The 26,773-nt window shown below is 43.6% G+C and overlaps 1 protein-coding gene across 3 annotated transcripts in view; it reads left to right on the plus strand.

Moving 5' to 3' along the window:
* The window catches only part of RAB31 (RAB31, member RAS oncogene family), a 129,631-nt gene that overhangs the window by 21,495 nt on the left and 81,363 nt on the right, over positions 1-26,773 (plus strand). The window contains exons 2-3 of one of the 3 annotated variants that reach the window (XM_081096870.1): positions 6,583-6,649; positions 6,756-6,828. The exons of the other annotated variants lie outside the window; for them this stretch is intronic. Coding sequence (XP_080952996.1) covers positions 6,805-6,828 — 24 coding nt within the window. The 5' untranslated portion in view covers positions 6,583-6,649; positions 6,756-6,804. The remainder of the gene's footprint in view (positions 1-6,582; positions 6,650-6,755; positions 6,829-26,773) is intronic. 3 annotated transcript variants of the gene reach the window in all.

A 26,773-nucleotide genomic window follows, 5' to 3' on the forward strand; every position in this document is an offset into this window, starting at 1 on the left:
GCATTTGTAATTCAATGTGTAGAGGAGGATGCTAGTTTCTCTTTGTGAAAATGTTTTCATTATACTGCTTGTTATTGGGTGGATAAATAATGCTGTTAGTTATAAGCTACTACTACTGAGCAGACGCATGTCATTCTCTACTGCAGCTCTTTACTAAAAATGTCATGGCCAAAGTGAATTGCTTGTGCTGATTATTCTGATCATGGATCGCAGCAGATGTCACAGCTAATCAATCTTGGATTGGTAATAGGTTATCGTGAAGGCAGGAAATGGCAGGCTAGAACAGATTGACCTATAGCTGTTATTTCATCTCAGGTAATGATGGCAGGCTATATGCAGCGGGGCTGAAACACTACATTGCATAAGGTGTCCAAGCCGGGGTCTCTAAATAGGTCACAGGATTCCAACAGATACCCCACCCCTTTCAGCTCTTTTAAAAAGCACTTGTTACTGAATGGTCATAAAAGGTGTTTTGTCTGTCTTACTGCTAACCAACAAGACAGGATTACCAACAACTTGGGCCTGGCAGGCAGCCAGCCTGCCAGCGTTTAAATGGTGCTAGCTGCCATGGCAACCCCACTGGCCAGCGTGTGTGTGAAACTAGATGCAGCTGCTGAAGAACAGTGTCACCTGACAGCACAGTGAGCGTAGCCTCAGTTCAGATGAGGTGATGCCCGCCCGGGGGCACCCGGAAACCACGGGAGGGGGGGGGAGGGAGGGGGGGAGGGCGGGGGGGGGGCGGGAGACAGACCACCTGTCCAATAGCTAAATATGGGTAGGTGACATTTCCCAAATAAGGACATTGGGGAAAATATGGGTTTAAAGAAATGAATCGTGATGCCTGGTATAGTGTCATCTTTACAAGTAAATCTCGTAAAGTTAGATTTGGAGTTTGCAAGAATTCAGACAGAGGCCCAGGAGGAATGTACCTGTGTACCCCTTCTGAAGTGGGTGCTAAGCAAGGACATATGCTGAAGAAGCTACAAGGATAATTCTTAGCCTAGAGAGGAATACATAGGCTTTTAAGTCTCTTGGATTAAGTTTCTTGTATTCATTAGGATACAGGCTTAGCTGCTGAAACAAGAAATCCCAAAATATAGTGACTGAAATAGGGTAGAACTAATTTCTTTCTCCTTTATCAGTCCTCGTGGCTGGTTTAGGGCTGGTTTGGTGGCTTCTGAGGTCAACACATTGCCCGTACTTCTCTCCTGTTTGCCAGAACCTAGTCTTATGGCCCCCTTTACCAGCTAAACTTCGGGTTCTTTTTCTGATGGATAAAGGGGAGAGTGCATATTGTGGACCTGCAATAAATTCTCCCATGAGCACCTTTTATGTTCCAACAAGGTCACTGCCGGGCCAGCAATGCCTTGACTGTAGCTTTGAATTGATTTTTCTCTTGCACTCTGGACTCTAAGAAGAGAGAAGCAAGATTGGGTCATGGGAAGAGCATGGTGATTCCTATTAGACCAACCAGATGACTGAATCCCGACTCTGTCACTTGCTATTCATGTGCCCTTAAGTTGGGGTTGCTGAGCTTGAGACACAAATCCCTCACTTGTAAAATGTTGATAACAATATCTGTCTCACAGAGTTATTGTTATTGTTAAATAGCACAAGTCACATGAGAACATCCAGGATCATGCCCCCGTGATATGATAAATTCTCAATAAAAATTAGTTTGTTCTTTTTTAGGAAGAACTGTAGAAGTCACCTACTTTCCTAACACTTGTAGAAAAACAAGTTGATTTTCTCAGACACTTGATTTAATTTGCATTATTGCACCAGGAATACATCACTTTACAGTAAAAGCACCTTTACTTCTCCAAATGCGAATTTTAAAATTCTGTTGTTGGGCTAATGTTATCCACCCAGAGGTAACTCACAGCCATCACACATCTTCTTCTGGCTCCACTATACTGTTATTAGTGGAAGTGGGGTATCCCTTCCCCACTGGGTGCTGGGGTCGGGTCCTTAAGATATCTTGAGGAAAAGAATTTCCTGAGACTCTCACAGGAGGATGAATCATTTTTATTTGGATTTCCAAAGACCCGTTTCCCATAATCCAGTCCTGGAAGATGTGCAGTTGGGGATTCAGCAGAGCTAGAAGCAAATTCAGTCTCCAAAGTGATGGAGCTGGGTCCAGTACAGCATGAGGCTGGTTATAGCCCATGAGTCCACTGTGTGAGGCCCACATGGCCATGAGCCCTGTGGGTGAGTACAGGAGCGCGAGAGCCCTGCAGACCAGGAGTGTAAGAGGGCAAGAGAGCAAGAGCCCAAGAGTGTGAACCAAGAGAGCAAACTCCCTTGTTTAGGAGATTAAATATCTTAGATCTTCCTGTGCTTGCAGTGGCCACGCCTACTCTCGCCAATGACCTGTTGCCAGGTGTGACTGACAGACAGGTACCTTCCCTGTATCACCCAGACTCTATTGGGCATGGGTCTCTTCTCCACCCTGTTCAGGCTCTTTCCCCAGCGAGATGGGTGGCTTCCCTGGGGAGTGTTAAACTGCATATTTGGCCTTCCCTTTGCTCCTTTCCTGTTAATTAATAACTAGGTTAAATTACAACAGTATCAATACCAATGCTAAAATGAAGGGGTAAACAAAAAAATCAGGTTTCCTTGGGAAATGACATGCAAGCTGCCTTACAGGGGTCTGCCGTGGCAGCACGTGGCCCCCCCGAGAGGCTTTGAGGCAGGCCTGAGCGGCAGCCCTCACTGCAGTGCAGATGCTCCCCTCCTGGTATGTAATGCAAGATGCTAGACTTGAGCAAGCCCCTGGCAGGTACACCTGGGAAGTCACCTGCCTTCCTTCCACCACCACTACTGTGCACATGTGCATGTGGCAGCACTCCCTCCCAGGCCAGGCTCACACGCATGCACACCGGCAGCTGTCCAGAGGGCTCTGCCGGCTTCCAAAGGCTGTTAGGAGGAGTGGAGACCGCGGCCTCCCGCCTGGATTCCCTGCCGCATCCATGTGTGCTTTATTTAAGCTACCCTCTACTTCACTGCACATTGGTGGTCCCTCCAGCTGCTCCTGGGAAGCGGCAGGGCCTGTTAGCTCCCTCAGGTGAGGTTACTTTCTACATGAACCCTGAGATTGCCATTTTGGGGGGGTTGCATGTGGAAATTCTCACCTCAGTTTTTCTTTTACGAACTGAACCTCTCCCTCATTCAGCGCCCACAGGATTCCTGATGATATTGGGGCCCTGGGGCAGGCAGGGAAAGGGAATCAGTGGCCCCTCAAAGTGACTTCTAGGCCTGTGTGTGTGGGGGGGTGGGGGGTGGTGGGGGGACTCAGGCTTGCTGCCCTCCAGAGTTGTCCCCAGATCTCACTCTGGATAAGACAGAGTTGAGTTCATTGCTGACCACCTGGCAATGCCGAAGTGTTGGCGGTGTCTTGGTAGGGGGAGGCAAGGTCTGATGATTGAGAATGACACGTTTGCTTTAAGGCGGCTTTCAGAGCACGAACTTGGTTGGGATTGGGTAAGATTCATGACATCACGGTGCAGGATTGGTGGAAACAGAAAGGAGGTTTTTGAGGGTTTCAAAGAACCCTAGGACTTAAACTGTCTGTTGCTGCTTCCTATTGAAGAGCTGATGAGTCTTCTGGGAAGTTCCTGTCCCGAACAATCATCCCATTTGTCTGGGCAGGAAGAGTAAAGAAATGCTAATGTGACAGAGGAACAGCCAAGCCCTGTTAAAGTAGCAGGAAGGGGGTGTGGGGCCAGCCCTTGGCTTTGCAAGTGCATATGCTAAGGACACACTCAGTGTGTTCTCCATAGCTTTTTGTCTTCTAATAAAAGATACGTTTTTATTCCTAACCGTGGATGGAACTAGGGCTGGGGGAAAGGGGAGCAGCTAAGGGGTGAGGGATTTCTTTTTGGGTAATGAAAATGTTCTTGAATTGATTGTGGTGGTAGTTGCTCTGAATATATAGTAAAAGCCATTAAACTGTACACTTAAAAAACGTGGATGGAATAAATGCCCATTTAAAAAGCAATTGTAACCAAGTAATGCTTACTGGGTAAAATGACGACCAGGGACAGTGCTTTAATAATTCAGCCCCTAGAGTCTAGACCTACTTTTGATGGAAATATTTTTTCTTGAAATAATTTATTTTCCTTGGATTTTGTGACTTTTTTTTTTTAAGTTTTGTGTGGTGACTTTTCATGTACAGGCCTTACTGGCTTATGAGGAGAATTATTAACAGATGTACAAATAACTTTCATATGTTCAAAAGCTATAAAACAATATGTTCATTACCAAATATAAACAGAATAGATGTAATATCTGAATTAAACTGTATATCTCAATTCACTTGAAAATGAAGTATCGCCTAAAGCCAAATAATAAAAGTTGAATGTTTATATAATGCCTGTCTGAAAGTATTTGAAAGTTACTATTTTTTTCTAGATTTCTAGAAGGGCTGTTTCACGGGAGGGCTAATTGGTTGAGAAGGCAGTGCCCAACCCTATCCTCTTGTGAGCTCCTAAGATAGATGCCAGGTTGGACCCTGGGTGGGTTTGGGAAAACTCCTGGGTTTCTACACATGCTCCCTGCTCCTGGGCTCCAGGAAACCTCCCTCCCCAGCCTACATGCAAAACCGGTTCTGTTAGTCATTCTTGACAAGCTCTGAGTCCTCATGTCCCCTTCCAGGAAGCAGTGACAAGGCCAGGTTTTGCCACCTCGTAGCCCAGATTGGTTTATTTGTCCTGTGTCGGTGCCTTTGGGCCCCTCTCATTTAGGCCTCCGCCTCATTTTGCAGAGAGATCTGGACGTTAGCCCACAGGTTCCACTACTGTTGACGCCCGTGGAGTGGCATGTGCCTGGGGGCAGAGACTCATTTCATGCGAGTGTTCCCTCCTCCTCCCCCAGGTCACCTCCTAACTGCACTGCAGGCCTGGGGCCTGATGCTACCAGGAAGCCCATTAATCTTTTCCCATTTTAGTTCTCATTTTTACTTAGTGGTGGAGTGGCTTCTGCTAATTCCTTTTCTCACACACAACTTTAGCTTTTCTCTTATTTTCTATGTCATGTGAGGAAATGTGGAATAAGCAGAAAAGATTCCTGGGTGTCTCCAATAAAAAACTATGCGTCATGTAGAGAACTCCCTTCCAAGGTATTGGTTCTCGCCTTTTCTTGCCTTTGGTCTGTTTTAGATCTCTGTAAGTTGTAGATGACTGGTAGCAATGCAAAAGAATTGCTGTTTATAGACATGGAAAAAAAATCTATCAGTGTGGTTAAAAATGCCAGGAGAAAAATTCTGAGACATTCTAAATTGAATGATAGCAGCCTGGAGAGTGAGAGAAAGAGACAGAATAGCTGGGGGTCAGCTAACAACACTGCTCACATTCCTGAGTGCGTGTTAGAACTTATTGAATTAACTTCCAGGTGGCTATTCCCCTGGAGCTGCCACTTCCTGTTTACATAGGAACTTCCCAGAGCGCTGCTCACAGCCAATCCACCGAAACCAACTCTTCCTCCTGAAGTCTGCACCTGTCCTGTCATCAGAGAATTGAGTGGACTGCTCTTCTCCGTTGCTAGTGGAAGTGGGGTTCTTGGGGTGCTGCTGGAATAAGAATTTCCAGAGATCCCCATGGGAAGATGAGATGTGGTAGAAGGTTTTATTTGCGTGGAATTTTATTCTTGGGTTTGTCAAGTCTCATTTCCCTTAATCCAGTCCTGGAAGAGGTGCAGCTGGGGAATCCAGCCGAGCTAGAAGCAGAGCCAGAGTCCAAAGTTTCTGTTCCTTGGTGGTGTTGAGTCTGGCACCGCATCGGCCTAATTTTAGTACATCAGTCCATTGTGTGTGTGGTCCACATGGCCGTGGGCCATGTGGGCAAGTACAGAGCCCGAGAGCCCGGCAAGCCAGGAGTTAACCCTAGCAGCGAGCGGGAGAGAAGGTGTGTGTGTGTGTGGGGGGGGGGGATGTGGGGAGGCTCCTTTGTTCAGGAGTGTTTGTGTCTCAGATTTCATGTGCTTGCACTGGCCATGCCTATTCTGGCCAATGACGTGCTCCCAGGTGTGACTGACAGATAATCACCTTCCCTACCATCAAAAGACCTTAGTGGGCATGTGTCTGTTCTTTCTTTGTCCAGTGCCTTCCCTGGGGATCTGCGGGAAACAGACTTGGAGAGTGTGAAACTGCAGCTTTCAGGCACAAATGGCATGCTTATATTATCAGGCCTCCCCCTGTTCCTTTCCTGTTAATTAATAACTGGGTTAATTACAATGGTATCCGTCCCACTTTACCTTTTCCCACCCCCTTTATCTATATCTATAGCCAGTGTAAATTCTTTCAAAACAACTTACATCTGTCTTCTCCCTACATGATGTAGGAGAAAAGCCCGTCAGCCCCAGGACAGTGGACATGTTGCCTTCTCCATCTGCTGGTGGTGGCTTCATACCCCAGGACCTGTTCTTTTTCTTGCTAGCAATGGCCCAGTGATTCCTATCTTTTAAAATGACTTTCAGCTGAGGGAGTTAAATTTTAATGAAAAAAAGAAAAAGAAAAGGCCAATTTGTTGTCTATTTGTAAATTCAGTTCAACCTTTGATTAGATCATTCCTTTAATCCATACAGATTTGTGCTTCTTGGACTTCTCCTTTGAACTTGTAACATTCTTACTGATTCCTTTATTAATAACAAGGTCAGTATAATCTTTTAGCACATGTTCATCTTATAGCTATAAGAGTCATGATTTTACCTCTGATAATTGTTCTTTAACATAACATTTTATGGTTTCTATTAAAAAGAACAAAGGTGCTGTGCTTCCTGGTTAACCAGTGACAAGAATGGACCCTCATGAGAGGAATTTGGATCCAGAAGGTAGAAGAACTACTTAACCCGAAGGGATTCGAGACATTAGAAGTTTTGCTCTTAACACTATAAAAATGAAGGTAGACTCATAAACAACCAATAGGTCAAAGAAGAAATGAAGTGTTATTTAGAAAATGATTTGAAATGAATGAAAATGGAAACACAATATACCAAAACTTAGAGGATGCTACAGAAGGGAAATTTGTAGCTTATGTAAATGCCTAAATTTAAAAAGAATACTTCAAACCATTAACCTAACTTTAATGATACAGAGATTAAAAAAACAATAGGGAAAATCAATGAGACCAAAAGTTGGTTCTTTAAAGATCAATGAACTTGACAAACTTTTTGCTAGATTGTGAAGAAATAAAAGAGAAGATGGAAATAACTAAAATAAAAAAATGGAAGTGGGGACATTAATACTTGATATTACAGAAGTGTAGTGGACTCGAACCAAATCCTATGAGCAATTTTATACCAAAAAGTTAGATAACCTAGATTAAATGGACAGATTTTTGGAATTACCAACTATCAAACCAGTCTGAAGAAGAAATAGAAAATCAGAATAGACCTATAACAAATAAAGAGATTGAATCAGTTATAAAAATCTTTTTAACAAAGAAAAGCTCAGAACCTATGGCTCCCCTACCCCATTTTATTGAGATATAATTGATATAAATCATTGTATAAGTTTAAGGTGTACAGTATAATACTTTCACTTACATATATTGTGAAATGATTACTGCATAAGTTTAGTTAGCATTCATTATCTCATATAGGTATAATATAAAGAAAAAGCAAAAAAATTTTCTTGTGATGAAACTCTTAGGATTTACTTTCTTAACAACTTTTCTATGTATCATATAGCAGTGTTAACTTTGGTCATCATGTTCTATTATATCCCTAGTAATTATTTGCCTTATAATTGGAAGTTTGTACCTTTTTATTTGCTGCAAAAAGCTTTATTGTTTCATTTGGTCCAATGCATGGGAGAGGGCTTCAGGGTGGTTAAAAGAATGGTTAGTAGTTTCGGGAAGAAGCTCAGGTAAAAGCCAGACACCAGGGGATGCAGAGGGGCCTCGCAAAGGCCTCTGGGCTCCAAAGGCTCTTAGTCGTGCTGGAGGGTGAGCCTTTCCAAGAGATACTCGCCCAGCCCAGCCTGGGGCCCGCAGCCTGCGGATGTGAGTCAGGTGTGGCCCATCTTCTTGATGAGTTTCACCTCCTCCCCCGGAAGTGGTTCTGCAGGAAGTCACAGGATGAGGGGCTGCGCGGGTAGAACCCAGGGCCTGCAGCTCCAAAGGGCCTGGTTCAGGTGCCTCTCCAGGGCCAGGCGGCTGCCATGGCGCCTGAGTTTTGCCCACTCGTCTTGGGGAGGCTTCAGCGCGTCCTGGAAGAATGCAGTCACTGCGCTGGTTTTGCAGCTTTAAGAGACGCTCAGCGCCCTCGGCTTCTCCACAAACTCGCAGAAGTGGCCCACGCTCTCGAGAGCCACAACGTCAAGGTCGAAATAGAAGCCTAGAGAGAGGTAGGTGCAGGCGGCGGCAGACACAGGCTGGCCAGGCGGTTGGCCGCAGCCTCCACCTCAGTGGGTGGGATAATGCTGAGGAATTTGGGAGCTCATGGTTGTTGGGCGATAGGGAGTTAAGGTAGAAAAACAACTGGTGTGTTGGCTGGTCCCGGAGGTGGTTCTGAAGGTGGGGACTGGCTGAGGCGCAGGAGAGAGGCCGGAGGCTGGAAGAAGGGGCGTCTCTGGGTCTGTTCCGTCCAAGCACTATTAAAGCAAGACACAGATCTGGGACCGCCGAGGGCACTGCTAAGTTTGAACCTTTTGACCTTCCTCCAGTTCCCTCCCCATGCCTTGCTCTGGTAACCACAGTCTGATCTCTGTTCCTATGACCACCCCAGCCTTGTGCTCCCATAAGCAGTTAGTGTGTGGGAGGGTGGGGGGTTGTCATTATTTACAGTATCCACTCATTCTACTCCTGGACTGTTGTTTCCTGTTTTCATTTTGTTAGTGCCCCTAAGCTGTGTGTGCTGTGTGTGTTGTATTCCGGACCGTGACCTCTTCAAGGGTCTGTTTTATTGGAGTTCTCTCATGGTGTCCTCCTCCAATGAAAAGAGATAGGGAGTAACTAAGAACCGCAAAACAATTGTGATTTAAAGTTTGCAAAATTGTTCCCAAGAATGGCTATCAGATCTTGATCTATTTACTTGGAAAACAGAGTGTCCATGATTTTTATAGCGTGGTGTATACACAAAAATAAATCATTAGAGACTCTTATTCTCTGTAAGGGAGGCAAATCCTGGTGGTGCCTCTGGGGCACTGCAAGGGTGAGATACACAGACTTCTTAAGTCTCCTTTGCTCCCCTTTGCTTCCCCCCGGGCTGGTTCAAAAAATGAAAGGCTAAGCTGAAGAATCTCCTGATCCTGGGCTGGTGGGCCCTTTGCTGTTTCTTTCTAACTTTCCTTCACACTAGGTCATTGTTTCTCCCGAAACTGAGCTCCAGATTGAAATGTAGTAGCTGGTCACTCAGCTGGTAGTGTGGTGTGAGCAGGTCAGAGGGTAGGGGTTGTGATGCTTTGTGAATCTGGCATCTTATAAAGGAGGGGATGTTTTGGAGATGTGTGTGTGAGAACAGTTGTACACTGGGGCTGTGTGTTCTGGCTTTTGTGGAGAAGGAATGAAACGGATAGCACAGCCAGCCTAGTTGCTACTGTTTTGAGGGAGCATAAACAGCTAGCTGATTTGGGTCTAGAGTCAAGATTAAACGTAATAGAAAATGCAAGTTCCAAAATTTTTCTCCTTCTGTCAGCAGAATGGCAGGATGCTGCTGCCGTCTGTGTGTTCTGGCTGACCCTGTGTTCCTGGCCGCCACAGAGAGTTTGCCATTTAGATCCATTTAACAGAAAAGGGTCCTAGCTTGTGGTAAGAATGTAGGCTTGGCGTGCTGGGACTCTGGGAACACGTGTTAAAATTATACTACTCCTTTTTGGGGAGAGGGGCAGGCACATACAGCGGGACTATAGGCACCTTGACCAGCATGTTTTCATGTGCATCAGATACTTGGGAAAGTATTTTGTGCCACTTTGGATAAGACACCAGATTTCTGGGTAGGAAACCAAAGTCTGCAATTTATAGCAGCCAAGGTCGTGTGGTCAGATCACGGCAAAGCAGAAGTTTGCACTCTGAGTTCAGAGAAGGTCTGTAATCTCTTTCTTGACCCTGAAGTTGTCCAAACCACTAAGTGAAGAAACATACTTCCTTTGGTTCATTTGACCAAATTATTCTTGTAAACTTTTGGGTTGGTTGCCTCAATCCAACTGCAGTCTTTCTGCTTGAGAGAGAATTTGGTGGAGGAGGTGGGGGTGGCAAATCGTTGCTCCCCAGAGTCAAAACATTAACAGACAAAAGCGTCCAAACCAGAATGATGATCTCACTCTTGGAGCAAGTAATCCTCTTTCCTAGCATATACTTTATTTCATTTTAGAAGAAAACAAAGTCAATCAGTTGTATTTTTGTAAAGCTAGACTATGGAAATGAACATTCTCTGACAAATTAGAGGGTGCCCGTAGCTTTCTGTAACTTAGATTCTGGGTGCACGTATTATAATGCCTGGTTGTGGCTCATGATGCAAATGAGATATGCTCAATCGAGTGAGTGCTCCTGGTGCTGTGGCCAGGGGCAGACGGACTAATAATACTTGTCGGAGAAACCACCTTGAGCTAATTAGTGCCTGTAAAAACATAGTATGTGTAATGTGCGACGGCAAAGGGAAGAAGCCCAGTGGGAAGGGGCCTAGGGATGTGTAACATGACCAGGGCTCATCTATAAAATCCTTAGGGCTGTTTCCTCCTGGTGGTCAAGCTGAAGGTGGGGCAGCCTGCTGGTGTGTTGCTAGTGGACATCAGGACAACATGCCATGAGGCCCAATTAAAGAAAGAAAAAGTGCAGAATGTCCCATGGAGCCCAACAGCAGGAATGCAGCTGGGCCTCAGGGAGATGGGATGTACTAGGATCACTGGCTGTCCTGGAGGGCTGTCTTGGGCTCCTGGACTTCATTCTCTCTGCACAGTTGCTTCCTATTTTCTCTGGCAGGAGGTTACAGGATGGCTGCCTACAGCCTTGCTTCATGTGTCATGGTTCTGGCTTCAGGGAGCTTCTGCTCTGCCTGTTTCCCAGCCTCTGCATGAGAGTTCTCTCCCCCAGTGCTGCGTGCGGTTGTTATAAGTCTGTCTGTAACACCTGCGAGGCTCTTTGAGCACAGAGATGTGAAATCTAGAGTTTGGGGGGGGGGGGGCACTTGCAGCTTCAATGTGCAGTGGGAAGTAATAGCTATACTTCAGCGGCACTGTATTGAGAAGACCCTGATTGATATGTCATTCTTTTAAAATTTCCATTTCTGTATATGTTTTATACATTGTATAGTATCTTAGTACAGTCATATATGAATACCATTTATAAATAAATATACACATATTAGAGGATACATACAAACTTTTTCTGCATTCAGGGATGTGCAATCAAAGCAGTTTGGAGACTGTTACTTTATGGAATGTTTACACTACATATAGGATGTTTACCTACAGTACCTCTGGGAATATTCATTGAGTCATACAAGGAATGATTCCGGGGGCTGCTGTCGGGAGAGGAGGTGGACATGCAAGTAGGCTCTGCTGGGAGCTTTATCCTACTAGTATGCTGAAGACCTTCAGAGTATCGGCTGGGCTTGACTTCCTGCAGATTTTCCTTTTGGCCAACTGTAACCCAGAACCCTACAGAGAAGGGGGCTTCTGGGAAATATCATCCCTGCTTTAGCCAAGTGGACAATAGGATAATCCAGGATGGTGCACAGCAGGCCAGTGGAATGGTGCCTGTAGAGGGTCTGTGTGTGTATATGCATGCATGTGCACAGATATGCATGTGTGTGTGCATGTGTATATGTGCACACATGTGCTTCAGATTCCCTGCAGGGACATGTTCAGGAATGTCCGAAGTGGGGAGATAGAGCCTTGGGTTAGGGAGCCTCTTTAAGGACAATTCCTTCCAGTCAGAGCAGAGTCAAAGGAAGAGGCAGAAGGGGCAGCCACATGATCATGGGGAGGCATCTTTGCCATTTTCCCCTTTCCATGGCCCTTGCTTGTCATGTTGCTGGAATTCTCCTCCCCTTTCTCTCTTCCTCCATTTTCCAATCCTGCTCCTCACCTTGCCTGGTTAATTTGTGCTTTTGGTTTTTGATGTAATGCCCCTGCCTCCACGAAGCCTTCCCTGACCTCTCAAATGGGGGTTAGATGTCCCTTTGTTTCCCCATCATAGCACTCATCATGGTATCTCTAGTTTACTCGTCTGTTCTTCAGGACTATGAGTTCTGTAGTGGTAGGGACATCTGATCTTGCTGGGACTTAACCAGCAATAGCCATTTCATTCGTTTCTGATGTCACACAAGTGGTCTGGCCTTTCTGATTTCAAGTTCTAAGTGGTGCTTGTGTGCATGTGTGTGTGTATGTTGATAGTTCATTCATCCCCTTGCCTCCTTCTCTGCCTATGAGGATGACTGATGCCCGCCATTGCTGGGACCTCAGCTCTGAAGGTGAAGCACCGGGGGCAGGATCTCAAGACTGTATAACTTATAACATCTTCAGAATTCACCAGGTGGCTCTGGTGGTTGGGAACGGGAAATAGGGCAGTGGAAGATTAAGCAGAATTTACAATCTTAGAGATCAGGCAGTATGTGGATTTGAGATGGATAAGAAGTGGTAGCTCTGTCTTTTTCAGTGTTCATAGGCATTCAGAGATCAGGAAGGGAGCCTGAGAGGTGTCCCATCAGCTTCTTAGAATGGAAGGGACTTAGAGGCATCTGTGTTTTCAGTGGATCTTAAAAATATTTAGGTCAGAGGTGACACTGAGAATCTGATGAAGGACCTTCTCACCAGAAAAACTTGCCTACCTACAGGTTTACATATCATCAAGGCGGGGAGGGTTACTGGATGCCTGACATTTGTGATCCATTTCTGACCCCCATCCTAGAGGTGTGGCAACAGTATGCTGCTTGTTTGTATGCGGTGGAATGGCTGGTGGAAACGGGGCGGGGGGGGGGGGGGGGAGGTGGAGTGAGATGTCTCCTCGTCCTTGTCCCAGAGCTTTTTCAGTTCATAGCCTTGCCTCTCACTTGAATGGAAAGTACTTTTGCCTGTTGTCCATGCAAGTACATCAAAACCTATAGAAAAACATGTAAAGAGTTTACTAGAGTTTATTTGATCCAAACTGAGGACGTGCCTGGAAGCAAGATCGCAATGGAATGAGAAAATGCTCTGGAGAATGGCAGTTATGGAATTCATTTTATATATATACTTAGAATTAAAGGAGAACACTGAAGGAAGGTTACATGAAATCCATGGGTGGCAGATTAAGGAGGTGGGAGAAAGCAAAGAGGGGAAATTTCCGGGATTGGATAAAAAGAAAAATGGAGAGATACATACTTCTTTTATATTGGTGGTGGAGGATAGTTAACATTGAGCATTTATAGTAAATAGAGATGGTATGCAGGCAACAAGATAACAGTGAGTAGTTTTGGTGCATGTGCTCCTGTGAGGGTGGTTCCACCTCCAAGGGGTCTGAAAAAGATTACTCTGGCATTTCAAAGGTATGTTACCTTAGATGCAGAAGAACATTGGATAGGGCTCACTTAAGGCAAAGATTAACCTTTCACTAAGGAAGCTATAGGCCTAGGGTGGAACTACCCATCATGACCTGCCCAGTTAGGAATTTATGATCAGATCATCTTGTTACTTTTGGTCACTGAGCTTGTCAGGTTTACTACATAGCCCTTTTTTTGTTAACACTTTTTATGGTGGTACTGAAAGAACAGAAATGCTATTGGATTCTAATAGGGGTAAATGCCCTGAATGGTCTTTGGGTACTGTGGGTGTGATGTGTCTAAGTGTCAGTTATCAGGATTGTGTCTGCTCAGAAGCCCCTTGATTGGAAGGGGAGAGCATGGTGAGGAGAAGGCAGCATTAGCCTGAGGTGGTCCCAATAAACATATTTGCAGGGGGTATGAGGGTATAGGTAAATTGTTAGATTGTTGTTTGCCTTGTCTTTCATCCAAGAGTTTGCTATTCCACATTTTTTCCCCACTGAGATTTAGGGTCAATTTAATGAGTTGTTCTTTAGAACAGTGTTCTGAGGTATGTTAATAGGATTATCTGAATAGCAGAGATGAGGAAACAAGCTCCCAGATATGTCCTCCATGCTTCCTTTCTCCCTCTATCTTCTAGGTTCAAGCACCAACCATCCTGGTCTTGGCCCAACTGCTGGGTGGGAGAACATTTCTACACTTCCTCTGGAATGTCCTGCCATGGCTCCTAAGGCTCATGCTGTGTGTGTGGAGGGAGGAGGTGAGATAGGAGGAACCAAAACAGCCCATCCTCTGACGTTGGGTTCCCTGTTGACTCACAGTGGGTGGAAATGAGCCAAACGAAGGAGGATGTTCCTAATGCAATGAAAAGGCACTTAATAAAGTGGCGCAACACTTCACAGGGAGCTGTGTGAATGGTTACTCAAAGCAACTCTGGGATGCCTGTGATGAGATCTTAACAGAAAATTCTGAAGTTTTCAGATTTTTGTTTTCTGATCTGAGATGTATCTTTTCTAGAGGTTTACCCTTAAGACTAAATGATTGCTTTACGCTCTAGCTCTTTATCTACGACAGCTTCACTTGGTGGCTTTAGGTTTACCCTCAGTGCTTAAATAACTTTAAATAGGTTTTGTCAGTTAAAGCAATGTACTATCTTTCCTTTCTCAGGGACCTGAGAGTGGACTCTTACAGGAATATTCAGAATCACTGCTCTCAGGGCAGAGCCTCAACTTTGCTCTCACTGCGGCTCAATCTCTCACAGTGTTGACCTGCTCTCAACCTTCATTTCCTACTCTGCAAAATGGTAATAACCCTACTTCATTAGGGTTGCTGTATGGATTAAGTAAAATTGGTTCAGAGCCAGTGCTTAATAAATGTTATCCACAACATCCATAATACTTATTTGTTGCCCCCAAATTTAATGGTTTAGAATTATTATGTTGTATACCTGAAAATAATGTTATATATCAGTTATACCTCAACTAAAAAAATATAACTGCTTAAAACAAAATGCACTTATCTCCTGGTTTTGTGAGTCAGGAATCTGGGCACAGTTCACGGGTCTTCTGGCTTAGCGTCTCTTACAAGGCTGCAATCAGGTGTCAGTTGGGGCAGGGTCTGCTTTCAAGCTCCCTTGGTGGTTAGTGACAGGAAGCAGTTGCTGGAAGCCTGTTGTAGGTGTGCACTGAGGCCTGCTGGCTATTGGCTGGAGCCTCTCTCAGCTCCTTGCCTTCTGGTCCCCCATGCATGGTGGCTTGCTTCATTAGAGCAAGCAGGTGAGAGGCAGCAAACGGGCGTGTGAGAAAAAGGCCAGTCACAGTATTTTATAGCCTAACCTTGGGAGTAACATTTATCACTTTTGTCATATTCTGCTTTTTAGGAGCAAGTCATTAGGTCCAGGCCACATACAGGGAATCACTGGGAACCATTTTGGAAGCAGCCTACTATAATTATGATAATTATTTATCCTTAGTTGCTAGATCTGCAAGTCAGGAACAGTGGGAATATTGAGGGTTTTGTAAAAAATTACGGAATATAATAAAATCCAATGATTGGTGCCTGTGTAGGCCAGGTATTTCATGGAATCAGTGGATTTTCCCTCTAGGACAAGGGGAACCTGTATCTATGTCACTTGTCTAGTGACCTGTGTTACTCATCCAAGAGCCCACACGTGTATTACTTGTGACGAAAGAAAGGTGGCATAAGAACAGTTGGTTCCTTTGGTAGGAAGTATGATTTAAATAAAAAACAGTGTTAAAATTTTTTTTTTAAAAAACAGGTCATGCCTTCTAGGATTCATTACATAAACCGAATTTTTTGCTTAGCTGTACAGAATTTGCACATTGGGACAAATTGCTTTCTGAAAATGCAGAGAAACAATGAGGGCTATTAGAAGAACAACAGAAGTGAAGGAGTTATGGACCTTCCTCTTCTCCATTTAAGAAGTGTCTTCCTTCTTTTTTTTTTCTTTTTTCTTTATCTGAGAAGTAAGGCAGGAGGAGAGATGGTGACTACAAGGATTTTTTTAAGAGCTGGGATGAGGACAGGGATGGAGCCTCTGGTATTCATTGTTTCTCATTCCCAATAGATAAGTCATTGACTTTGGCTCCTAGGACATTTCTTTGCCATCAGCAGGGTCAAGAAGCTACCCACCCATTGGGCCACAGCACTCCATGACTGAAATATTGCTGAACTTTGGAATCTACCAGATCTGCCAAATCTGGAATAATTTTACAACAGTAAAAGGGAACCATTTTTAAAAGTATTATAAATATTTTCTTACTAGTATTAGTTTCTTTGGGATGGATGATGTCCTAGAAGCCACTTCTCGTTTTTAAACACTCATCAAAGAGTCAGAGAAGATCTTGGGTGGAGTCTTAGCTTTAACATCATGTCCTTGGACAAATTGTTCTGATTTCCTTCTCTAAAATGGTGCTGCTAAGACTAATTAGACCTGACCAAAGATATGGGGAGACAAGCCAATGACTGAACGCCTCCCCACAGATAATAGAATTGAACCCACAGGGAATCAAGATAATGGAATTATCAAACATGAACTTTAAAATATGTATGTTTAATATGTTTAAGGAAATAAAAGCCATGAAGTCAGAATTTGGCAAGCAATTGAAAACTGTACCATGAACATTTTACAATAGAATAAATATAATAATTGATATTAGGAAATCAATAAATGGGATTACTCTCATGTTAGATACATCTGTAGAAAGAACTAAAAAGTAGCTCAGAATGAAATCTCCAAACTGAAATTCAGACAAAAAATGGAAAATGAGAAAATATAAGAGATATACATGATAAGGTAAAAAAGATAAATGCAGGCATAATTGGAGTCCCAGGAGGGTAGAAACGATATAATGGAGCAGAAGCAACCCTTGAAGAGTAATAGCTGATGCTTTTCCATGTAAAATACCTAGCTGGGTGCCTGGAACTTTTTATGTGTTCAGTAAATGTCAGCTTTTGTCATTGCCGTTATTACTATTTTGACCACTGCTGTTCCTATGAAAAGTTTGTACTATTGGCAGTATTACTGGAACCCAAGTCCACAGACCATTCATTCCCCCAAGATCTTACTCTCCTGGGGCATTCTCTTTGTATTATAGGCCTGGGAGTCTGGTTCCCACTGGCCGAAATCCCCAGTTTGAAATTAGAGTAAGTTTCCTATGGAAACAATGATAAACATGGGTATCAGGTTCTTCCTTGTAGAGTACAGTTCAGCATACGTTTGGGAAGTAATCATTATTTATTTACAGCATTATTTCAGTGAAAAACGAGTATCTGAATTTCAAATGATTAGCCAACAAATGCACTTTTGGAACACAGCCATCAGCCATCTAGGTGACGTATTGATGTTTACCTGTATGATAATCTCAGTCACTATCACCCTTACCCTGTCTGGTTCTTTTGTAAAGTTTAAGTCTGATGTGTAAGTATCCTGACTGGAGGAATCAGGATTTTATCTTCTTATCTCTTGTCCTTGCATATTGCTGACTGCATAGACACTGAATAAATGAATGGATGTGTGAATGGATGTATGCTTTCTGAAGAGAGAGGGTTTGTTTGGCGAACAGAGTGCTAGATATGGGGAAAGGGAATTCTGAATTTTGTTTGTGCTTTTACTACTCTATAGGATTGCAGGCAATTCACATAAACTTTTTAAAAAATTTTATTTCAGAGAGGAATGGAGAGGAAGAGAGAGATAGAAACATCAATGGTGACAGAGAATCATTGATCTGCTGCCTCCTGCATGCCCCACAATGGGGATCAAGCCTGAAACCCCGGGCATGTACCCTTGACTGGAATGGAACCTGGGCCCCCCCCCACTCTGCAGGCCTATGCTCTATCTACTGAGCCAAACTGGCTAGGGCCACATAAACTTTAAGATCATATTCTCCTTATGTGGGAAATATGGACAATGCCATCTATCCTCCCTTTTACAAAGGGTTGTGGTGAGGACTGAATGAATAAAGTAAGAGAATATGTGTGTCTCTGTTTCTTTTTGAACCATTTAATAATTTATTTTTTGTGCTTTTATGCTCCTCATTTCTGCATATTTCTTCATATTCTCTAGTAGGATTCCCCTACTAGTCTCTCCTAGTCATTTTTGCATCTTATTCTCTGTATGTGGACTTTAGATTATTATTGCTATTATTATTTAAAATTCTCTTTTCTATAAATTTTAAAATTTATTTTTATTGATTTCAGAGAGGAAAAGAGAAAGAGAGATAGAAACATCAATGATGAGAAACAATCATCTATCGGCTGCCTCCTGCATACCCCCTACTGGAGATTGAGCCGAGGACCCAGGCATATGCCCTGATCAGGAAGCGAACCATTACCTCCTGGTTCATAGGTTGACCCTCAACCACTGAGCCATACTGGCCAGGCTAAATTATTTTTTTATATAAATATCTAGAGGATTGTGGAATTTCTAAGTTATGTTTACTAATTTCCATGGGGGCATTAACCTTAATGCTTCAATTCATTAATGCTATTAATATATTAAAAATTAGGTCTATACGTTGTTTTTTCCCCATGAGATAGAGAAAACAAAATCTAATGACTATCAGACTTGGGGCAGAACCCACCTTTTTCTTTTTTCTTTATTGATTAAGGTATTACATATGTGTCCTTATCCCCCCATTGCCCCTCCACCCCCCCACTCATGCCCTCACCCCACCTTTTTCGGTATGACAATTTAGTTTCATTTTTGTCATATATATAGTTAGTTCCCCTTTGTAAATGGATTTAAGACATTTGTTATAATATGCACCATTGGCATTTTTCAAAATTACCATGATGAGGAATTGCCGAGTTGTTTCTGGGAATGCTCAGGAGCTTTTTACTTATATTGTGTTTCTCTCAAATAATTTTGTGGTATGGTTTCCTAAACACAGTAAGATGCCTAGAGTTGGATTTTCTTGCATTGTTAGCTCACTTTTTCCTAAGAACATAGCGTGCAGGCTGAGATTTACTCTGCTTGGATAGAGTTCTCACCACCACCAGAGGAAATCTGATAGAATATGTGGTAATGAAACAAGCATATTATGGATTTGGATTTAGTGATGTTTTTTGCTTTTATGGCTTTTTTTTTTTTTTTTTTTTTTTTGTAGTGGTTCCTTTGGTTGATAAATACTGAACCATTTTCAGTGCTAAAGAATCTGGTAAAATGTGCTGGGGATGTATAGGAATTATTTTATACCAGCAAGACACTATTTAGGGCTCAGAGGCCAATAGGCCCATTACATGTATAATTGTAGTATAACCTTGAAAGGTATCCAGGAACAAAGTGCTTCAGTCCTCCTGTGGGAAGGGAGTTGTAAACACAGAATCAGAATGCGGTATCGGAGATCTCCAGGGAGCACAGTGGAAGCTCTGGGAGTGATGTGTGGGACTCTGACCTTGAGTCCTCAGTTCAGTCAATTTAGTTTCCTCAGAAGCAGTGGTCTTTGACTTTTGTAAAGGGTGTGTGTGACTGGAGTTTTCATAGTTGCTTTGTTATAATTCCAGTGCAGAGAAGTGGAAGGGATGTGTGTATGCTCTCCACCTTGGCCAGAGCTTTAAAAAAGTGGATTCATATAGAATTTGTGCTGCATTTCTGTGGGATTTCTTTGAAGCCTCTAAGTGCCGACTGCAGAGCTTCCCGGATTTGATTCCTGAGCCTGGCAGAGGCATATTCCTTTGTGTTGACTTCCATTCTGTTTTCTGTTCTGGGTGGACCCAGGTTTTGGGTTGTGAAATTGGCTGGTATTGCCATTGGGGAGCGCTGGTGTTATAGAGCAGAGAGAGTTCATTCACCCGTACTAGCAGAGGCATACTCTAAACACCGAGAACCGCAGTGGAGAAAGGTTGGGTATTTTATTACTAATGGCACCACCCAGGAGAACGGGAAGCTAATGCTTAAAGGATGAACTCCCCGATGTCTTGTAAGTCACAGATTATATAGGGCAAAATCACAAGACACTGTAGGTTAGAGGGCTCAGGGTGGTGCTGGGAGCTGATTGGTTGGAGGTGAGGTGAAGGTAATAAAGCATTTCTTTAGGTCTTGAGGACAGCTCTGGCATCTCTCTGGTCTCATGGGAAAGTAGCCAGGGGGTCACTCCGCCGTAGAGTTCAGGAACTGAAACATAACTTAAGTCAAAATGTTGTCTTTAGCCTGCCAGAGGTCTGGACTTGTGATCATTAGTCAGGTCCAGGCTACTGTGTTCTGCTGCCTCCGGGGTTGCTGGTTATCCTGGGTCTCTATAAGGCACATGTACATAACTTCTAAAGCTAGGATTTGAAGCTAAATTTAATCAAAGTCAAAAGGACCCTGGGTTTCACTGGCCTGGATGACTGGGACCTGGTCTTCTGGTACAAGGTGTGGTGATGAAGCCCTATTGTGGTGCCCTACAGATTCAGGAAACGGAAACTCTTTCCCTCATGACAGATCCAGGAAACGGAAACTCTTTCCCTCATGACCTCCTCTCTTCTGCAGCAGCACACACTTCCTCCAGATTTCTCCTCCATCTTCCCAAAGAGGAAAAAATAGCCAGGTGTGAGTGGCACTGCCCCCTATCACCAGGCACTCCTCTCTGCATCTGCCTCCAGTTTGTCTTCACACAGGCCTTTGTGTGCAAGGGGGTGGGGGATGGTGGCTGTGTCCAGTGTCCTTGACGAGACCTTTACTCCACTGGGTCGGGCTCTGCGCCGCTGTTGGCTTCCCTCACCTTTGGGGTGAAAGGATCAAACCATTTGTCATTCTGTGATTCTGCCTCTTTCTCTCCTTATCTTGTTTATCTCCACTCACAAGATCTGGCTGACCTCTGCAGTCCTCCTAAATTTAACCCCTTATCAACGTTTAAGACAAGACTTTTTAGAAGCATGCAAAGCTTAAAGTCTAAACAAATAAATGGATGGCTGAATGAAACAAATAAATGAATGCAAAACTCCTTGCTACATGGATTTTCTCTGATTCCTAGACCAGATGCTGGATTTATCATTTCCATGACTCATGTTATAGGATAATTGTATTCTGCTCTTTTCACATCTTTTTTATAGAAATGAGAAATGATAAAAGACTGCTGTGACTGGAATACAAGGTCCGAGGGGTAGGGGAAGAAGATGGGGCGGGGCAAGGGTCCAGTTATACAGAGCCTTGTGGACCATGGTTAGGATTTGGTCTCCCCGGAGTACTGAGAAGTTATCAGAAGTAGTGGTGTGATCAGATGTTCATTCTGATGCAAAGATTTGGTAGGGATTAGAGATTTGGGAAACTTGGGGAGAACATTGAAGTATACCCCTGTTGAACTGAGATAGTACCAGCGGAGATGAAAAGAAGAATAAAAATTCGAAGCTCTTTGGGAAGAAATGGTCAGGAGTTAGTGCTTGATTGGGTATGGCTGCTGAAGAAGATTGATGTCAAGGGCAACTCCCAGGCTTCTGTCTTGAACAACTGGATGGGTGATGATGATGATGATGATGATGACGACGACGACGACGACGACGATGACTTGGAAACTGGAAATTCTAGAAGAAGACCAGATTTTGTGGAGGAATTTTAAGGTCAAATGGCTTAAAAAGGAGAGATGGGCAAAAATAGTGACTGCATTACAGCAGGTCATGAGCTTCAGAATTTTTAATTTATTCTTACTTGAATTATTTCCTTTTATTCTTTTATCTCATTAATAACCACCTAAGTACATACAAAGCACTTTGAATTAGTTAGCTTTTGATTTCAAAGGATTACATATACATAGTATCATTCTTTCACATTTTGATAAACATGAAATGAAAGCTTAAAGATTACTGTTGACACAGCCAGTGTGGTTCAATGGTTGAGCATTGACCCATGAAACTAGGAGGCCACAGTTTGGTTCCTGGTCAGTGTACATGCCCAGGTTGTGGGCTCGATCCCCAGTAGGGGGCATGCAGGAGGCAGCTGATCAATGATTCTCTGTCATCATTGATGTTTCTATCTCTCTCCCTCTCCCTTCCTCTCTCTGAAATAAATAAAAACATATTTAAAAAAAAGATTAGTGTTTCCCTCGCCAGTGGTGTTCAGTAGTTAGAGTGTCAACCCACCCACTGAAGGGTCTCAGGTTTGATTCCTGGTCAAGAGCACATGCCTGGGTTTTAGGTTCCATCCCTGGTTCTGGTTGAAGCGCATGTAGAAGGCAGTCAATCGATATGTCTCTCTCACATTGATGTTTCCCTCTCTCTTTCCTTCTCCCTCCCGTCCACTCTCTCTGAAAAGCAATGGGGGAAAAAATATTCTCAGGTGAGGATTAACAACAACAACAAAAGATTACTGTTTATGCATAGTATCATTGATTTAATTTATAGTTAATTTTAGGCCATTTCTAATTTTTATAAATAATACTTCAATTAACTTTTTTGTGATCATTTTTCCTTCTTTTAATTAATCTTAGGAATGGAATTCCTGTATCTATGTGTCTTGTTATGGTTTGTGATTTCCTTTCCATAGGAGGCATGTTGATTTATAATGTTATCAACTTTGTATTTTCCTGGTTAGTTTCCTCCAAAACCTTACCACCTATAAAGATGTCCAAAACAGCTGCAGAGCAGCACTTAGTGAGGTTGGAGTGGGGACAGTCAGCGATGGGAGAGGACAGCCATTTGTTCTGAGTTGTAGTGATTCTCTGCAGAGCTGGATTGAAAAGATTTTGAGGCCATAACATAATGTGTTCTGAATTGATTGGTGATGTGTTTCATCAGAGAGGATTAGGTAGCAGTGATATATCTGCGTAGGATTTACTATTCTTTATCTTAGGAGGTGGGAATTCCTACCAGAAGCCCGTTTCAGGAGTCCAGGAGTGAATCAGATAATGCTTAGAGTTTTTACGTGGCCAAAAGCAGATTGTCATGTCTCAGAGTAAGTTGTTCTCAGAGAATTGTTTTAATGAGCCCCAATAAATAATGTATATGGGAGGAATATCATGAGAGATCCAGTTCCCAATTAGTTGGGATTAATTGCTAGTCTTCAGAATGCATCTGACATCTACCTTACATGGGATACAATGAAACACTGGTTATCCCTGAGGCAGGATTTAGCAAACTTTATTCCTGATTTGTGGAATCAGACTTGATTTAATTCTACCTCTCCAGTAGTTGGCAACAACAACAAAACACCTAGCGGCTGTATCTTGAGAACACAGGATACTACTATGGAAGGTAAAACTGGAAAGCAGTAATAAAAGTATTCCTGTGAATTCTAGAAAATGGACTTTTTCACTTGAAGCAATGGACACTGTACCTTTGGCAGGGAGGCGATTTAACTTGGTCAGAACCTTAAGAGGTTTTCAGTGGGACTCAGAAAATTTGGTTATGACTCTATCAGCCAGCTGTGTGACCTTGAGGAAGTCACACAGCTTCCTCTTTTGCAAAACTAGGAGATTTGACAAGATGGGCTACGACATTGTCATAGAATGGAAAAATACATGCATAGACTAATTTCCTTCCATTGCTATAAGTCCACTACAAATACGGGGGCCTTTAGAGAATGGTGGGCAGCCGTGATCCTCCTCTCTCATCCTTTCTCTTTCTTCACTGACTCCTTTATTCACCCAGTAGGCTTTCTTCTCTCTTCCTGCTTTAAACCTGTATGTGTTCCTGTGTGATAGTCATGACTCACAGGCAACGTTTTCCTCTTGTGTATGTGTCATGTCTGAATGAGGTTCCTTCAGGGAAAGGAAATCACGAAGCTGAGTGATTCATGAAAATTGCCCAGTCTCCTGGCTTCAGGCCACCGCAGCAATCCTTGAGCAGGGCCTTCCCCTCGTGGCCAGCAGGGGAACAGCAGGGGCCTGGGAGAAGGAGGTTCTGGAGGTCATTTCTTGAGCCCTCACAAAGCCACTGGCCAGAGATGATTGAAGGCTGGTTTTTTTTGTAAGAATATTTCTTTTCTGAAACAAACTAAAACGTTGCCTATTCTTTTGTCCTGTTATTTTTTTCCTATCAAATGTATAAGAAAAGAAGTTGTAAAAGGAAGAGACACTGAGTGTATTTGACCGAAGAACTGATTGTTAAATCCAAATTTGAGCAGGTTTGCTGCTTGAACGATTCAGAAAAGCTGGTGATGTAGCTTGAGTTGTCTGTAGAAGTTGATGAGTAGAGATGAATAAGATGGCTTTTGAATTTTTCATCTTCAGGGGTGTTTTGAGGGTCACCTTTGCAGGAGCTGCTTGGCTGTTTTGGGGATTTAGAGCCAGTTTTGAGCAGAGCCCTTGGATAGAGTGAATGGATAGACTCCAAAATGTGCTTCTTAGAGCAGAGTTCTGACTGTGCAGACACTTGCTGTAGCCAAAGCCTGCACTCCCAAGGCCAACCACAGAGAGTAAATGCCATGCAGCTCACAGCGGGGAGGGCCGCTTGGGCCTGGACTGAACTAGGGGCATTTCAGGGGGATGTTTTTCTCAGCTTGGGAGTAGGGTGGGCCTGGTGTAAGTTGAAAGGACACCAAGGAGGGCCAAAAAAGCAAAACACTTGGGAGGTAAGGATTTGTCTCCTGATCTCTGGGCCGTGGGTTAGCCACAGGCAGAGCAGCCCTGCCCACCCCTGTGTGCAGGAACTTGCCTCTGTCAGGCACTTTCATGGTTGTGGACCTCCGACCTCTGCACATTGATCTGCGCACTGCAGATAAACGGCTTTCTGTGCAGTTGTTTTATTATAGCTCAGAACCCGGGAAGGCCTCTCTCTCTGGGATCTGAGACCAGGAAGCTGGGGAGGGGCCAGGTTATCACCCATTGGTCAGGGCTTGCCTACAGTCGGCACGTGGAAGGTAGCACTTGATGATTGCTTGCTGGGCCAGTGGACAATGGATGCATAGTAGCATCCTGAGAAAGAGAATTCCTAAACTGTGATAGAGAGGTCTGGAGAGGGACAAGACAGACCCTCGCATTAACCTGCCTTCCCCTTGTGGAAATGGCTTCAAATGCTCAGAGAGGCCAGAGATGAATGACTTAGCATTTCTTGTGGAATAATAAATTTAGAAGCTGTGTACTGTCGGGGAGGGGTTGCACCCCATGAACATGGCGATGATAAAATAAAAATTAGTGTGGTCAGTGTTGGCAGTTTGCAGAAAACGGTTCACTTTGTAAGAGAGTGGGTTGTCCTTGTCTTCAAGGTTAAGGCAGCACAGTTCTTCAGTTTCAAAGGAGGGCCAGGAGCCACCCATCCACAGGGGATTTTAAGAGCAACTGAGATGAAAAGAACTGAGTTGCGGTTTGGGGGAGTGCGGGGAACATTAGCCGGAATCCATAGTGAGGGTGCAGTGCAGCTCAGAAACAGCAGCGGCATTGATTTGGAATCTGAGGAGCTGAAGCTTTAATTCTGTCGTCTCCTCTCTGAACTCTGCACATCGATCTGCTCACTGCAGATAAATGGCTCTTGGTGCAGTTGTTTTATTATGGCTCAGAACCCGAAGGCCGCTCTCACTGGCACGGGAGACCTCTGGAGAATGAATTTCTGATGAGTATCGCCAGCCGATGCCCCTCTTCCCTGAGGTTTGCTAGAATTGTCCCCTAAACATAGGAGCAAGAAGGAGTAAAACTAATTCAGATTGCCAGTTGGTATTTCAAATCTTATTTCATATTTGTGTCTAAAGAAAAACACATCTCTCTGAGTTTCAACATTTTCTCTTTCATATTTACACTTTTAAAGTTGTACCTCTAAACTAAGTCCTGTATGACAATTTTTTTTTTCTTTTTCGGTTAAATATGTCTCCTTCCCCTTTCACTTATAGATCTCAAAATGTGTCCATGATCCTTTCAGGTAAGCACCGTTTGATGAGGACTTCTGTGTTGATAGTATGCAGACCTCGCATCTTTTGGCCTTGTCACCCCTCTGGGAAGAGGAGTTACTGGCAACTGCTTTGTTCTCCTTTCTGGACAATCTCCCAACTTGGTTTTGTAACTCTTCCTTTGAAATTTCCATTTCTACCATTGTATTTTTAATTTCTGAGGGAGTAAGATCAGCCTTACTTTCTGAATGAGCATCCTGCTTTTTTGTTGTGTGTATAAAGGTCTGGTATTTCTTAGTTGTTTCTTTTTATAAGACTAAAGTACCAAATGCTCTGTTTGCACTGAGGCTTGTCAACTGGTGCACATGTGGCCTTTAGTCGGGGGACTCTAAGCATCAGGATCTGCAGTTTTACCTCTTACCAGGATGGGAATCTTCGCCTCTGCTGTCTGGGCTTGCACAGGGCAGGGAACAGCATCAGGTGCTCCCTTGAGCTGTATCTGAAGTGCCCAAGCCCTCCCCTCAGGAGGGTCTGTTCTCTGGTGCGTGGCTTGGAACGCTAAGGGTATGTCTGTGTGAACCTTTCACTGACCATGATTTCAGCTTGCTCCTTCAGTTCTTAATATATTCAGGATTCTGTGGCGTGAATTGACTTGCTTCTCATTAGCTTTCCTTCCTGCAGGCATTTAAGGTTCAAACGCTTCTTTCTCAGTGACCATTTGCCCAAGTGCTTTTCATTGACTTCACTTGTCTGGTGTTATCTCTTTTCCTATCTTTTGACCTTGTATATTTGTATATTTTATTCCTTAAACCATTTTGCAAAGGTTTTGGAAGGGACTGGATAGAAATAGATGTATTTGATTTCCAATGTGTAAGTAGACCGCTATCCTAATTAGCTTAGGAGAATTATTTAATAGAGAAAGAGCTGAGATGAATTCAGATAATTAAGCAAAACTGGAGATTATTATGCAAACATCAGATTCTAAAGAGAAAATGTCAGAAATACAGAAATTAGAGCCTTGGCCAAGTAGCTCAGTTGGTTAGAGCACCATCCTGATACACCAAG

This window comes from Myotis nattereri, assembly GCF_964212035.1.
Source record: "Myotis nattereri genome assembly, chromosome: 8".
Taxonomy (NCBI): domain Eukaryota; kingdom Metazoa; phylum Chordata; class Mammalia; order Chiroptera; family Vespertilionidae; genus Myotis; species Myotis nattereri.